At 41.0% G+C, this 15,813-nt stretch overlaps 1 protein-coding gene across 1 annotated transcript in view; it reads right to left on the bottom strand.

Annotated features, from left to right (window-relative positions):
* MALRD1 (MAM and LDL receptor class A domain containing 1) overlaps nucleotides 1-15,352 on the bottom strand; it is a 293,099-nt gene extending 277,747 nt beyond the window's left edge. Inside the window, exon 1 of the mRNA XM_063453142.1 lies at nucleotides 14,602-15,352. Coding sequence (XP_063309212.1) covers nucleotides 14,602-15,352 — 751 coding nt within the window. The remainder of the gene's footprint in view (nucleotides 1-14,601) is intronic.
* Between the last annotated feature and the right edge of the window lie 461 nt (nucleotides 15,353-15,813).

Here is a 15,813-nt window from a genome sequence, read left to right as displayed (position 1 = left end):
GCCTACCTGAACCACTCTCCCTTCCTTAACTATAAAATGGTAAATAAAACTTAGCTAAATAAGTGCATAAGTGCTACCAAGTGATAAAGTGAAAACAAAAAAGATAGCTCGATCAGCGTTTCAGCGCGTTCATGACGACGGCTTGCTGTTTTTTGGAACACCAAAAAACAAAAACAAATGCTTTTACGGCAATTGAAAGATTGAACCAAGAGATGTCATGCACAAGTATGCTGTAGTTGTTATGGTGTTTATAGTGTCCAAAGAAAACTATAGATTGCAGGACAAAATCAATACTCAGTATGTGTTTGGAGGAAAAATAATTGGATCACATTGGAGTAAAAAAAAATGAGTTATTTAATTTCCAAAAAAAAAGGGTGGGGGCCGGGGGGAGGACAATAGGTCCTCCCTATTGGTATTTAGGGCCCCCACCTGCCGCTTATAGGTGGGGGCCAGGGGGAGGACATTAGTTCCCCCCTATTGGTATATAGGGCCCCCACCCGCTGCTCAGGGGTGGGGGCTGGGGGGAGGACAATAGCCCCCCCTATTGGTATTTAGGGGCCCCACCCACCGCTCAGGGGTCGGGGCCAGGGGGGAGGACAATAAATCCTCCCCCTTTTTTTTACTTTAGGGCCCCCACCCACTCAGGGAGGGGGGACCCTTTTTTATTTTATTTTTTAATAGGCTGCTCACTGTTTAATAGACATACCCCTACTCGCGGTATTGCGAGTAGGGGCACAATTTACTAATACTAAGTCATTTTTACTTAGTATTAGTAAATTAGGCTGAAAGACCACAAAAAAAGGGGGCGGACCGAACATCCCATATGTTCGCCATCCGTGGCGAACGCGAACACGCTATGTTCGCCAGGAACTATTCGCCAGCGAACCGTTCGGGACATCACTATTTCTGGATAAATGTTTTTATATATTATTTTCAAAATAATAAAATATCAAAATATATCACATATATAACAATATATCAAAAAATCTAAATATTCAAAAATGTAAATATATTTCATAATATTAAATAATTTTAAACATTTATCCAACAATATTACATTGAGGCCTAGATAGTATGATATCAGGTAAGTATGCTATTATTGCTAATACTAACTCACTGTATTTACTGTATATAGTATTACTGCAGTGGTATGTGTACATCATGAGCACCTTTTAGGAAGCTACATTCCCAAACTGTTGCCAAAAATGCGCATCTATAAAAAGCATTATTTACAAAAAAAATATTATTATTTTTTCTTATCTGATGTGCACACTATTTTATATATATATGTACAATTTGGGAAGTTTTTGAAAGTGCCGAGCCGTATAGTTATTAAATATCTTTTTTTTTTTCACTTGATTTAATTAAAAGTGCATATTTAAATGTAGAATTAATGATTAATATTTTAATCGTTTACAGCAAAAACTGTGAGCGCTTTTAAATGAGCCATATTTTTAAAGTCTAGCTCTATTCTAAATCAACATACCGTAATACTAATTACCGAAGGCAGTGGTATTTTAGGTGCGTTTCTACTTCTATTTGCATTAAAATAAAAATCCAGAATAGCTATTTGAAAATCCAAGATTTATCTTACTTTATTCTCTACGCCAGATAAACTTACAAAGCACGAAGATTAACATTTTCAAATGTTATACGCAATGGTAATATTATGCTTCAAACTGCAATGTCCTTTCAAGCAGTATATGGATTTTCAGAGACAATTTCCTTTATTTTGAATTCAAAGGCATTTAAAATTCTAACTATTTACTCGCAATGAGAGGTTTACTGCTATAATTTATCTAAGGTTTTTGTTTGAAAGACCATTGAGAACTTAATACATATACACGTGCAATTTCAAATATGAAATAGAAAAGCTGTACAAGATTGTGGAATTAATTTGCCTATATTTCAAAGTAATTTTTTTAAGATTTTGTCATGCTTGAAATGTGGATTCTAAAGTTGTATTCACTTGAAAAATAGCGGTGCTTTATTTTTTATTCTTTAGGAAAATCTTTACTAGGCTACACAGCTAGGGTTTGCCTTATGCAATTGATGTGCCATGGCTTTTAATAGCAGCCCTTTGTGGTGGCGTTTGCACAAAAGCAATATCTTTTGTAAATATTTCTTATAATTTTTTTCAAATATTATAATGAATAATTAATATTGAATTATTATATTATTATTTTATTTTTTCCCTACAGGTATTATTACTTTTTTTGCTTGTGTTAGCCCACTCGCTATTCAGTGATAGTGGTGGAATATGCTTATCGAGGTAACTATATGAAACATATTTGTGTCTCTTCTCTACCACCTACCTAAAAATGTTCTTTTGTTTCTTTAATAGTCTGTCAGGGTTTTTTGTTGTTGTTGTTTACAAACGTGGTATATAAGCATTGCAGTGGTTTATAAGTGTATTCGGAGGTAGGTGCAGTTTGTTTTTGGTTTTAATGAATGGCGAAAATTGTGGATTGAACAGCTTTCAATAAAAGCTAGAGGCTGAATTATAAATTCCATAAACTCATGTTGTGCAGCATCCAAGGATTATTCACCGATATAGTATGAAGTTGCATACATCTAAGTTATTCCACTGTTCGAGGTATGGGATCTGGTATTAGAATACACAGGGCAAAAAAGTGGTGATGAGATCAGCTGATTTAAAAAAGGTGCGGGTACATCAAAAATTAAATAAAAGTGTGCCAACACAAATTCCTATCAATCAACAATAGTTCTGAATGTAGGTACAGGTAATGCATGCTACCAAGCTGTGTTCATGTTTGCAGGCATTTTCATACAAAAACTGCTTTTTTAGAGAAAAGGCAGTGTTTACATTGCTGCCTAAAGACACCTTTTGAGGCAGTCACTCAGACAGACACTAGAGGTGCTTACTGAGTCAGTGCTGCATAATGTTCTGCATGGAGACACTGAACATTCCTCATAGAAATCCATTGGTTCAATGCATCTCTATCAGGAGATGTTGACTGGTACATCGCTGCATTTTGTAACCCATGCGTGTTAGCCTCCCAATGCTTGGATCACCTGAGATCATCACTTCTGATGATCTCAGCCAACGAAGCGGATTGGGGGCAGAGCCAGCACCAGCGGACCCGTACGGCGCTGGAAAAGTGGTACGTTTTCTACTTATTTAAGGGGGGCGGGGAAGATAACATGGTTTGTTAACACTATAGGGTCAGGAATACATCTTTGTACTTCTGACCTTATAGTCATCCTTTAAATTGGCATTCTGAAAGTGCATATGCATCATAATTTGGTATATTTGGGCAGATGAACATCAGTGACAGTGTTATGAATACTGTATGTTTACATTGACAACTTCACATACTTTACCTCCATTAAGAATTGGCAGTGATGAAAACATTCTTTCAGGGTCGGGACATAAGGGGTTACAGGTTCGAGACATGAGTAAAAGGCTTAAAAAGCAAAGGTAATAGGCGCTCACTATAGTGTAATAGGTCTATTGGTAAGGGCTGCGGTACACAATACAAGGATTCCCAAACCTCGTGGATAGAAAGATAGTAAAGTGTATGGCGTATACTGCGCCCAAAATTTATACGTACATAGATCTTCAGATGGTGTAATACTTTAAACCTCAGAATAACAGAAAAGACAATAATGGTGCATTACAATCTGATGAGATGCAAATAATAAAATGACTGCTATCTGGGATCCACTTACATTTTATTGAGCTGTCTAAAAGCTCTGCTGTATTGCGCATAGACCGTACAATCACCGTCTAAGGATGTATGGTGTTATAGGCAGTGCCGGTGCTCCAAATGGAATGCAAATATGCATATGGAGACAAATATATGGAGACAAATAAAAAGAAAAACAAAAGAAACTCCAATGGTATAGTAAGTACTGATAAATAAAAAAAGATAGGATGTAATGTACTTACATTTACTAGAGCAAGACTTGCTCTAGTTAAAGCAACATGGGTGGTATAATCCCCACCTAAGGATATACTGGTACCAGGTAGCAAAATAGAAAGCAAATAGCTATACAAAGTAACTTTAATAGAAACAAAGTGTTAAAAACAATAAAAGAATCTAAAATTGACGCGTTTCGCCTGTTCAAAGGCTTTTTTAAAAGTAAAAATAAGTAAAAGTCTGCATGCAGTCTCCTGTTCCTGGCAGTATAACTGGAAGTAGTCTGTGTAGCCAGAACAACTAAACAGAACAACTACGCAGAACAACTGCACATATCTGTAAATGACAGGGTTTCACCAAACTGTGCAAATCTTTGAATCTAAACATTACTGTAGCCAATTTAATAGAAATCATGTGGCTTATTATAATGTTCAAGAAATCCGTTCATTTCTGCATGAGGTCTTTCATAGCTGAACATCAAACCTGGATCCATTCACAAACATCACTGTTTAAAGTCAACCGAAAATATCACTCGTTATCACACACGCCTCAAACCTATCAAGTATACATACATTTCCATAAATGTATAGTTATTAAAGGAACACTATATTCACCTAAATTACTTTAGCTAAATAAAGCAGTTTTAGTGTATAGATCATTCCCCTGCAATTTCACTGCTCAATTCACTGTCATTTAGGAGTTAAATCACTTTGTTTCTGTTTATGCAGCCCTAGCCACACCTCCCCTGGCTATGACTGACAGAGCCTGCATGAAAAAAAAACTGGTTTCACTTTCAAACAGATGTAATTTACCTTAAATAATTGTATCTCAATCTCTAAATTGAACTTTAATCACATACAGGAGGCGCTTGCAGGGTCTAGCAAGCTATTAACATAGCAGGGGATAAGAAAATCTTAATTAAACAGAACTTGCAATAAAGAAAGCCTAAATAGGGCTCTCTATACAGGAAGTGTTTATGGAAGGCTGTGCAAGTCACATGCAGGGAGGTGTGACTAGGGTTCATAAACAAAGGGATTTAACTCCTAAATGGCAGAGGATTGAGCAGTGAGGCTGAAGGGGCATGTTCTATACACCAAAACTTCTTCATTAAGCTAAAGTTGTTCAGGTGACTATAGTGTCCCTTTAATACAAATATATCAGGAACTATCAATCATGTTACAGAGACTGCTTTATTTGCTAAATGCCATTCACGGTGACTGGTAACTCTGTATCATGCAGTAGAAGGTGCAGCACTTGCTAACTGCCAATCACAGTCACGATTCCAGCTCCCTGTTTGAAATGTGTAAGAAATCTAAACTAAATTAATGTATACTATCTTACAGTAAATAAGGGGCTACAAGTGCTAACATTGTCCTTGATTTAATAATTTTGGGGGGGGGGGGAATGAAGATGATTTAATAGCTAGAAATTTTTTTTATTTGAAATGAACACTATAGTGTAAGGAAATCAAATGTATTCCAGACACTAGTGCTAGAATAGGTCCGAGACCCCACTTTATCTGGAGATTAAATGTAGTTATACTTACCTTTTCCCATGATGCACCTGTCTCGCTGCAGCTCTCCAAGATCTTGAAGATCTCAGCCAATCCAACGCTGCAACAATCAGCATCTCCTCCTAGAGATACATTAACCGGCTATAGACACCAGAACTACTACATAAAGCCCTAGTGGTTGTGGTGACTATAGTGTCCCATTAAATATTTTGATATTTTAATATTTTGGAAAAAAAAATCATTTTAAAAGTTTTTTCCAAAAGACTTTAGATATCAGACAATTAAAATTTTTAGATTGATGGCTATGATTACCAGGGACAAGAGAAGAGCGTAATGTATTGTTCTTCTATGATTTATAATGCTCCAGAAAATTCCCAGTTTCAATCTTAATAATTTCTTAGAGGGTCACTCTAAGCATAATAATAATAATTTTACAACATATCACAGTTTATTATGTAGAGATAACCCTGCAGTCACTAACAGCTCTTGGAGTGGGTTACAATAGCATTAACTCATAAAAATCACTGCGGATTTAAGATTTAAGACGGCCCTCGAGAGCTGTCAATCAGCCAGCCTTAGTTTTAGGCTGCAGGTGTCAATATATTACTGGTGAGCCTACTAAAGTAATCTATATACTCAAGTGACCTTGAATGTATGTAAGTAAAGGAATCCAAAAAGTAAAACACTGTGTTGCTAAACTTTGTAATACAATTTGAAAAAAATTGTTTTAATTGCCCTGTGCCATTTTATGGAGGCGAAACACAATGTATCACAATTACGTTTCCAGTTAATTGACTAGGTAGCCCTCCAAAGGAGCAAATTGGACTCCCTTAATCCTTTCCTTCTATTCGATTTTTAGATAATGGTCCGAATGCTAAATTGATACTTTTACAGACAAATTAATTGTGACCTATTTTGTTTTGTAGTCGGCAGATTATTACCAATTCAATCTAAGCATCTGTCTGTATCTCATGATCAGTAAAGTAATCTAACTTTTGAACTATTGTTAGAAAATTGTATTTCAACAAATAATTTAACATCTGTCCGGCATCTTCTGTATGACATAACGTCATATCTAAGTTTACAAAAAACTTGCTAATTGGGTAGCAATCTAAGACAAGATCATTTAGTAAAAAACTACTGGGAAAATGAGTATATTTATGTTAGAATTATTACAAATTACTGACTGACTACAGGTAGTACATGATACTGTTAATGTAGCAAGAAGAGTCAGTATGAGTAAAAAATAAATTGAAAGATATAGAGTTTTGTTTTTTTATCATATGTTTCATTGAGTCGTCCCTTCTATTTGTTTAATTACATATTGATGATTCAGGGTGAAGATATTGAAAGTGTTGTATCATTTTATATAAATCTCAAGCCACTCTAAAAGGTTTGTAGTAGTTAATTGATTTGAGATATATATATATATATATATATATATATATACACACAAAAAATAGTACTTGTGAAGAAAAACATAGACTCTTTATTAGTACGAAGATCCCATGATCGGTCAACATTTCAGTTCATGTTGTAGGATTTTTATCAGGACATAGTATGATAGTAAGGTCATGGGCACCCCAGACTCATTGATGTATGTGGGGAGCAAAGAAGAACTAGTGTAGCTTAAATTGCTGAAAAATGTAATGCTCTCCATGAAAGAAAGGTGTCAGAACACAAGGGAATTGCAGATTGCTGTGTTTTGGCTGCGTAGCTGCAGACAGGTCAGAGTGCCCATAATGACCAGTGTCCACTGCTGAAAGCGCCTGCCATTCGGACATGATCTGACAGAACTGTCCAACATTTGGACAGAACTGAACCATGGAGCAATGGAAGAAGATTGCCTACTCTGATGATACGCATTTTATTTTTATTTTTTTTAGCAGTTAGATCGATGGCCAGGTGTGTGTGTGTGTGTCATTTACCTGGGGGAGAGATGGCAGCAGGATATACAATATGAAGAAGACAGGCAGTGTTATGCTCTGGGCAATGTTCTGCTGAGAATCCTTGGATCATGGCTTTCATGTGGATGTTATGTTTACACACAACACCTACCTAGAGATTGCTTCAGGCCACGTACACCACTTCATGGCAATGATGTTTCTTGATGGCAGTGGACTCTTTCAGCAGGATAATGCACCCTGCCAAACTGCAAACATTGTTCAGGAATGGTTTGAGTAACATGAGAAATAGTTCAATGTGTTGCCTTGGTCTCCAAATTTCCCAGATCTCAATACAAATGAGCATCGGTGGGATGTGCTTGAATAACAAATCTGATCCAAGGAGGCCCCACCTCGCATCTTCCAGAACTTAAAGGATTTACTGCTAATATCTTGGTGCTAGATCCCACAGGACACTTTCAGAGGTCTTGTGGAGTCCATGTTTGATGCATCAGAGGGGGACTTACACAATATTAGACAGGTGGTTTTAAAGCTGTGTCTAATCAGTGTATATGATCTATATATAATTTGTTTGTAACTTATCATAAAAGTAGATGGGTGGATGAATTGATAAATGAATAGATAGACATATACATAGATGATAGATAGTCAGCTAATTAATATTTAATGAATATAAAAAAATAGCTATTTAGCAAAGGAAATAAAATAGTAAAACTGACGATAACACAATAAGAATAGCGTCGGCATACTTTTAATAAATTGTTCGCAAAAAGTCAAAAAATCATATTTGTTGTTAGTGTTTTGTATGAAATGATACACATTTTGTATATATATATATATATATCATGTAACCTACAATCTATATAGAAACTATTTCTCATTTTGTGAAAACAATAGTTCTAATGGGTAATTCTGCTTTATTTCATTTTGTTAGTGTTCCAACATATAATTTCATTGGTTAATAATTCTGGGGAAAATGCAATTTAATTGTAGGCAATGTATGACATGAACCATACAATTACTCTTGAGACTAAATACATATGTTTAGGCTGTGCATGTGTGTGTAGCCGCAAACCACAAAATAAACAATGATTTGTTGATGTTTTCCAAATGTAAAAAGATCATTTTTATTCTGTCTGTCCACACCATGTAATCAGACATAGTGGCTGGTTTATTTGACAATAATTTACATTTCCTAATTGTAAGTATTTCCAAAATAATTGTCCAACTGTTTATTTTGCTAAATGCAATTTTCTGAACCTGAATTTTTATGACTGGATTTTTATTTTTTTTATTACGATGACCATTTCATTGATTTTTCTGTAACTAAAACAATGATTTGTATCATTCTACAATATTCAAGTATTTAAAGAGACACACTCAAGCCAGGAGTAGGCAAGGTTCTGTACTCGAGATATTTTGGACTACACCTCCCATGATGCTTTGACAGCATTATTGCTGTAAGAGCATTATGAGAGATGTACTCCATAACATCTGGAGTGCCAAAGGTTGCCTACACTGCTCTAGGCACTAAAACCACTACAGATTAATATCTCTGTGACCTGAGCAATGTAAAAGCTGTTTATTCTGCAAAAGGTATGTGTTTACATTTCTTCCTAACGCCACCTCTACTGGTTGTCACTCAGACAGCCCCAAGACTATAGCAAAGATTGCTGAATACATAGATGCATTGATGCAATTTCCACACATGCTCACTAGCCTCCAATATGTTTCCCTATGGGAAAGCATTGCATTGGCTGAGATCATCAATAGTGATGATTTAAGCCTGCGAAGGCGGGGTGACCATGGAGAGACTGGCTCGCTGGGTGAAATAAATTGAGTAACTTTTTTACATGCTTTGATAAATAGAAAGTTCATGGCAAACTACCTAAAACCTGAAAAGAAAAAGGAAAAGGAAAGAGATATACTCAGTATCCAAATGCTTAGTGTAGGAAAACTATTTTGGGATTTGACAATTTTATTTATAAGAACAGCTTTTATAATATCAGAATGATTAATGCTCTCTAATTGTAAAATCAATGCAGCACTGGATTAATATATTCTTTGTTACAAAATCATAGTTCAATACAAAGGGTACATCAATTTTTTTTTTCCTCGTTTCTTATTGACTTCTACAGATGCTGTTTGGTTTGCATTTAATCTCATCTGTGCACTAGAATTATATATTGTATAGGTCTTATATAGGTCTTATAGGAGAGTGAATCTATTTATGTCTACAGAGATTTGCATCTTAGTAAGCCCCTCAGTGGCCTGAACAGCATTCTGTTTGACAACACCTTTTAATATCAATGAAAAATGCGGAGAATTCCTTTTCTCAAAGTTCCCATGAGCCTGCGACAGCTGTCTTTGAGACTAGAATGCACTTAGCGAATCAAGATGTAAATCTTTATAAGTAATAAAACATCCATATATTATGTAACTAATTCCTTTACTTAAATCGACACCCCAAACATCAAAACAACGTATGTTCATTACATATGTCACATTGAAAAATATGCCCTTTATCTCTCTCATGTACATAGTACCTTATAACTGCAGCAAAAAGTCAACCTCTTCACCCAAATATGCCGTAGGGGAAGCTATGCTAGCCTCTGCTCATACAAGTATTGTAATATCCTGATTGTCTGTACAATGTTGATTTCTACAAGTTGTAGTTCAGCTACAGTAGAAACCTTACAGAATAAGCTCATTAGCTGCTGTAGAAAGTTATGGGAGAGTCATAATTACTGGTTAAGACATTTCCTGATTCAGGAAAAATGTACTGTAGATCCTGCCAAGCTTGAGAATTTACAGAAAATGAATGCACTTCAAATGTGAACATATATTTTATTGTTTACTCTTTTAATATACACTTACTGTACACATTTTTTTCAATGAGTATTTCATTGAGTTTTAGAAAAAACTGAAATGTAAGCATTACAATATCATAATCTCATATATACGACGTTGGGATATCTGACATAACAAAAGTAACACGAAGAAAAGAAGCAATGGAAAAGAGAAAAAAGATACTATAACGGTGTGTCACATCACGATAACCTACAGTACAGTGCTATTGTCCAGTTTCCCTGCAAACCATTCCCTTGGCACCAGTGGATCACCTGGGCCAATAACTGGGGAACATTTATTTTCCGTTTCAGTTGTTTTGGTATTGGTGCCATGGGGCCCACATCTTATCGCACTTATTTTTCTGATTTGGCATGGGTGCTGACATAGTTTCATACAAATAGTTAGTGTGGATTTAGGTCAATAGGTCTTTTTGTTTTAAATATTTTTTATTGTTTTCACAATATAAACGCATATATCGAACTGTTTCGTAGTAAAGCAAGTAGTTGCCCACGCAGGGGCATAAGTAACAGTAAATAAAGGTGTAAACATTTTGTCGCTTACGCAGAAGCGGATTTGTCGTAGCCTGAATAACACAACTTATTGGTTTATTTTGTCAACTGATCTATGCACTCAAATTGGTTTACGGCCTTATGTTTTAGTATCTTGGACATCATTTCAGTAACTAGTGCCCGTCGCTCAGTGTTTCCTTGTACGTACTCTTCAAGGAAGCATTACTTGTAACTGAATGTATGTATAGGCAAATGTTCTCCCAATGCTAAATAGTCCTCGCAGAATGTGCGGTCTAATGTGGGCTGATGTTAACTATGCGTTCCTGGTAAAAGGGTATGCATATTGCCCTATTGGTTATCCGGCTGCGCTCAGTATAGTTGACCGTGTAAAGCGTATGGCTGTGGGGTGAGAATTTTTAAGCTTTCGTGGCTGAAGTGGTGCATTTGTGTTGAATTGTTTCTATCACGGTTGTTCAAGTTATGGATACATACAACACATATGAGCTTTCGTTGCATCATCGCCTACGCAGAGGCTCTGCTTATATATCAACAATATCAGAAGTTAGGCCATTTGTGAGCAGTTCTTTTACTGTTTTGTGGTGTGTTGTGTGATGTCTGCGTAGCAATGTGCCTGTGTTCATCTGTGTTCTTATTGCAGTAAGTAGCCATGGTCGGCTCTGTTGTTGCCATGTGTGGGACGGTGTGTGGTGTGTGGATGGTCTGTGGTGAGGAATATGTGGGTTCCCAAGGTTCTTATGTTTATGTGTATGGTCTGGCGGGTCTGGTCCTCTATGAGTTCCCCTATTAGGCGTATCCTGTCCTCCTGAGGTGTCAATGCCGTCTGGGTCCTTAGTTTGATATGGTGGGTCTGAGTAGTTTGTGTGCTCGTCTCGTCGCGCGTCCTTGCATTTCGTGTGTGTCAGGTGTGGTTAAATTGGGGCCGGTCTATGTCTGCCTTTATATCTTTGCGAGTCACGTCTCAGTCCGCACTTGTTTGTTGTTTAGTTAGTCTGTATCGTGCCCCTTCCTATCAGTTCCCATTTTGGGTGCTGTGTGGACTTCCAGTCTTTGTTGGATTGTATGGTGTCCTGCTCCCCCTCGGCTTAGCGTCTGTGAGGGTTGGCTACCGGTGTTATGACTGGCGTCTCTATGTGGGTATGGTCCTGCCATGTATGGATATGGTGTCCTCGATGTGTGTTTGCCTATGACTCGTGTGTCTGGTAGGGAGGTAGTGGTCTAGGTGCCGGGAGTGTGTCCGCTCCGTGCCTTGTGGGTTGTCTGGGTTGTGGGGGCAGGTTACCTTGCGTGTCTGTGTCTCCTGGTCTGGGTGGTAGGGTGCTGTTCATTGCTCCTCTGGGGTCAAGTCTGGCCTGGGGTGTTGTTGTGGGTGTGTAGTTTGTCTGAGTCGTGTCCCGTGGTCCGTCCGCGAGTGGGACTCGTGTAGTGGCATGGTCGGTCTTGGGTCTCGGTCGTATGTGTTTAGGTGCTTGCAGCTCGTGGAATGCCCGTGATCTGCGTGTGTCTTCCTGGCCCAATTCCTGGGTCCCGCCGAGTTGCGAGGTTGGTGTGTCTGGGTCTTAGTGCACAGTCCAAGTCCTTGTCCTGTTTTGAGTGTGTCTGTCTGCGTAGGAGGGGGATGGGTTTCCGTGGGTCGGTTGGTTCACGCCCCCCGTCGCCGCCCCAGGTTCGCCCCCACCCGGGGCCTCTTTTTGACCATCTCTGGGGTCTCCTGCATCTCTTTCCTTGTTCCTGCTTATGGTGCAGCAATATGCTGTAGGAATTCGTCTGAGTTTAGAGTACGTAGCCAGTAGAACCAGCGTTTCGTGTATTTATCTCTTTGTTTCGGTGTGGTCGCTTTCATGTCTTCGTATTTCCTTATGTCCTCCACTTCCTCCACCCAACGTCTCATGGGCGGTGTGCAGGTCTGTCTCCAGAACATGGGGATCGTTATTTTGGCCGCATTTAGGAGTCTCGGGATGATTGATCTGGTGTATGCTGGTGTCGGCATGGTGGTGTGGTGGAGGAGGAAGGCGGCTGGTGTCCGTGGTAAGGCCTCATCCGTTACTTCTTGTATTATCTTCCGGATCGCTTCCCAGAAGGGTCTAATTCGGGCGCAATCCCACCATATGTGTGTAAAGGTGCCCACCGCATCCTCGCATCTCCAGCAGGTGTCTGTGATCTGGTGGTCTCTGGCGTGAAGATTCGATGGGGTTATGTACCACATGGTCAGGATTTTGTAGGAGTTTTCTTGTGCTCTCGCCGAACCTGGCGTTTTCTGTACGTGAGTTATCTTGTCCCATTCTGCGTCTGTGAGGGATTCATTTAAGTCCTCCTCCCAGTGTCTGATGCATGGCGGTGCCAGGATGTATCTGTTCACTATGATGGCCGAGTAGATCTGCGATATGGCCCGGGCTGGTTCCTGGTCTTGTGTGCACAGCTGTTCGAACTGCGTCAGATCTCTCAGTAGGTACGGCTTTTGGGGGATTGATCTGGTGTATTGCGCGATCTGCGCTCTTGCCAGGGTGTGCGTGAACGTGTGTGGCTGTTCCGGAAAAAGTTCGGTCGTCGGGCGGACCGCGAACGGCCGTTGAAGGACATCCTTGGCCCGCAAGGTGGGTATGTGTTTAGTTAGACCCGGTATCGGGCATTGATCTCCTGCCGGGAAGTCCGGGTTGCCTCTCAGCGGGAGTAGGGGGCCTGGGTCTGTCGTCAAGTAATGTTTCGTGCCATGTCTGTGCCAGATCCGCATGGTCGCTGTCACGAACGGGTTCGGTATTTGTTTGAGTCTGTATGCGGCTTTCGTGATCCACGGCAGGGATTTTAGATCGCATTTGGCCGTGTCCGATTCTAGCTGGGTCCATATTTTTGTGCTGCCCTCCACCGACCAGCTCATGATCCTGTTTAGGTGCATTGCTTGGTAATATTTCTCGAAATCAGGGAGTGCCAGCCCCCCTCTGAGTTTGGGCAGCGTCAGTTGGGCGTACGCTATGCGCGGCGATTTGCCTTTCCATACGAACTTGCGGACCTCTGTCTTCAAAGCGGAAAAGTAGGAATCTGGGGCCGATATGGGCACCGTCTGGAAAATGAAGAGGAGTTTGGGCAGTAGTGTCATCTTGACCGCGTTCACCCTGCCCAGCCAGGAGATGTAGTAGGAGTCCCAAGTGCGTAGTTCTTCAATCGCTTTTTTCAGGATTGGGACGTAATTGTGGGTATATAGATCTGCCGGGTTCGGTGTTAGCCAGACTCCCAGGCCAGGGTCTTGTGATGCGTCCGTCCGATTGTGATCCCTTGTATGTCGTCATTTTGTCTGATTCTGTTGAGGAAGGGTTCTAATGTCAGTGCGAAGAGCAGGGGTGACAGTGGGCATCCCTGCCTGGTCCCGTTATGTATCTGGAATGGGTCTATCAGTGCTCCGTTAATCCGGATGCGCGCTGTCGGGCGCGTATATAGGGCTTTCACCCAGGAGAGGTAGTTCGGTCCGACACCAAGGTTTTGGAGTGTGCCGAACATGAGGTCCCAGTCCACTCTGTCGAGCGCTTTTTCAGCGTCTGTGGACAAGATGAGTGTAGGGGCCTTCTGTGTTCTGGCATGTGCTATGATGTTCAGGGCTCTGATGGTGTTGTCCCTTACCTCCCTCCCCGGGATGAATCCCGTTTGGTCCGGGTGTACTGTCGCGGGCAATAGTGGTGCTAGGCGTGCCGCCAGGACACTTGCTAGGAGTTTGAGGTCTGTGTTCAAGACCGAGATCGGGTGGTAGCTCGGGCACAGCGTGGGATCCTTGCCCTCCTTAGGTAGAAGCGTGATATTTGCGGCCGTGAATTGGGCTGTTGGCGTGGCCCCTTCTAGGATGGAGTTGAGAGCCGCTTGCAGCTTCGGGAGGAGGTCTGTAGAGAAGGCCTTATAGTATGTAAGGGGGAAGCCGTCGGGTCCCGGTGCCTTGCCCGTCTTTGCCTTTTTAATGGCGTGTGCCAGTTCCTCAATGGTTATGGGCGTTTCCAGGTTCTCACTGTCCGCGTTCTCCAGTATGGGTCCGCCTGCGGTGTCCAGGTATCGCTGGATCTCTTCGAGCTTATGAGGGCGCGGTCCCTCCGGTGCGTTGTGGCTTAGGTGGTATAACCCTTGGTAGTAAGAGAGAAACGCGGATGAATATTGGTCCGGGAGATGTAGAAGTTGCTGTTGTGGGCCCTTGATTTTCGGGATGTATACCTGGGTCTTGCGCTGTTTTAGAAGGTTTGCCAATAGTCTCCCGCATTTGTTCCCGTGTTCGTATACCACGTGTTTGAAGTGCTGGTATGTGCACTGTATTGAGCGGTTCAGGAGTGTGAAGAGTTGTTCTCTTTTGATGAGCAGGTCCCTGTAGATCTCCGCGTCCAGGGTGCGCTTGTGTCTGGCTTCTAGAGTTGCTATCTCCTCGCTGAGGGCGATCGTTGTCCGCGTCGCTTCTCGCTTACGGGTGGAGCAAGTCTTGATCAGCTGTCCCCGAACCACCGCTTTATGGGCCTCCCAGCATGTCAGGGGTGTCGTGTCTCCCAGCTCGTTGTCCGTGAAGTATTCTTGTATGGTCTGCCTGGTCTTGTCCACTACCAGAGCGTCCAAGAGAATCGATTCATTCAACCTCCAGGAAGTTTGTTTTGGTCTGTATAAGGGTGATTGTAATTTTATGCGGATTGGGCAGTGGTCTGACCAAGTCATGGGTAGTATTTCCGCCTCTCTGAGTAGGGTGAGGGTAATGTGGGGCACTAGGAAATAGTCCAATCTTGAGTATGAGGAGTGTGTCGTGGAGTAGAATGTGTAGTCGCGGGTCGAAGGGTGGAGTGCCCGCCAGCAGTCCGCGAGTTGGTGGTAGTGGATCGTGCGGAGCGTTTTGGCGTTTCTGTTGTCGGGTGTGGACCCTTGTTTGGCTGACAAATCTTGCTCTGGGTGTAGTGTCATGTTGAGGTCACCCCCTATAATCAAGGTGCCTTCTGTGAACTTCATTAGTGTGTTGAGCGCGGAGCGCAGGAAGTGGTGCTGCTTTGAATTCGGGGCATAGAGGTTGACGAAAGTGTACGTCTGGTCTAGTATGGTGCCTTTTGTGAAGATATATCTGCCGTGGTTGCATCTGAGTGTGGCTTGTTCGATGTATGGGGTCCGGTTTGAGAAAATAATTCCTA

Source organism: Pelobates fuscus, chromosome 4 (assembly GCF_036172605.1).
Source record: "Pelobates fuscus isolate aPelFus1 chromosome 4, aPelFus1.pri, whole genome shotgun sequence".
NCBI lineage: Eukaryota > Metazoa > Chordata > Amphibia > Anura > Pelobatidae > Pelobates > Pelobates fuscus.
Note: the sequence above shows the minus strand (reverse complement) of the source record. Positions and strands in the feature narration are given on the sequence as shown.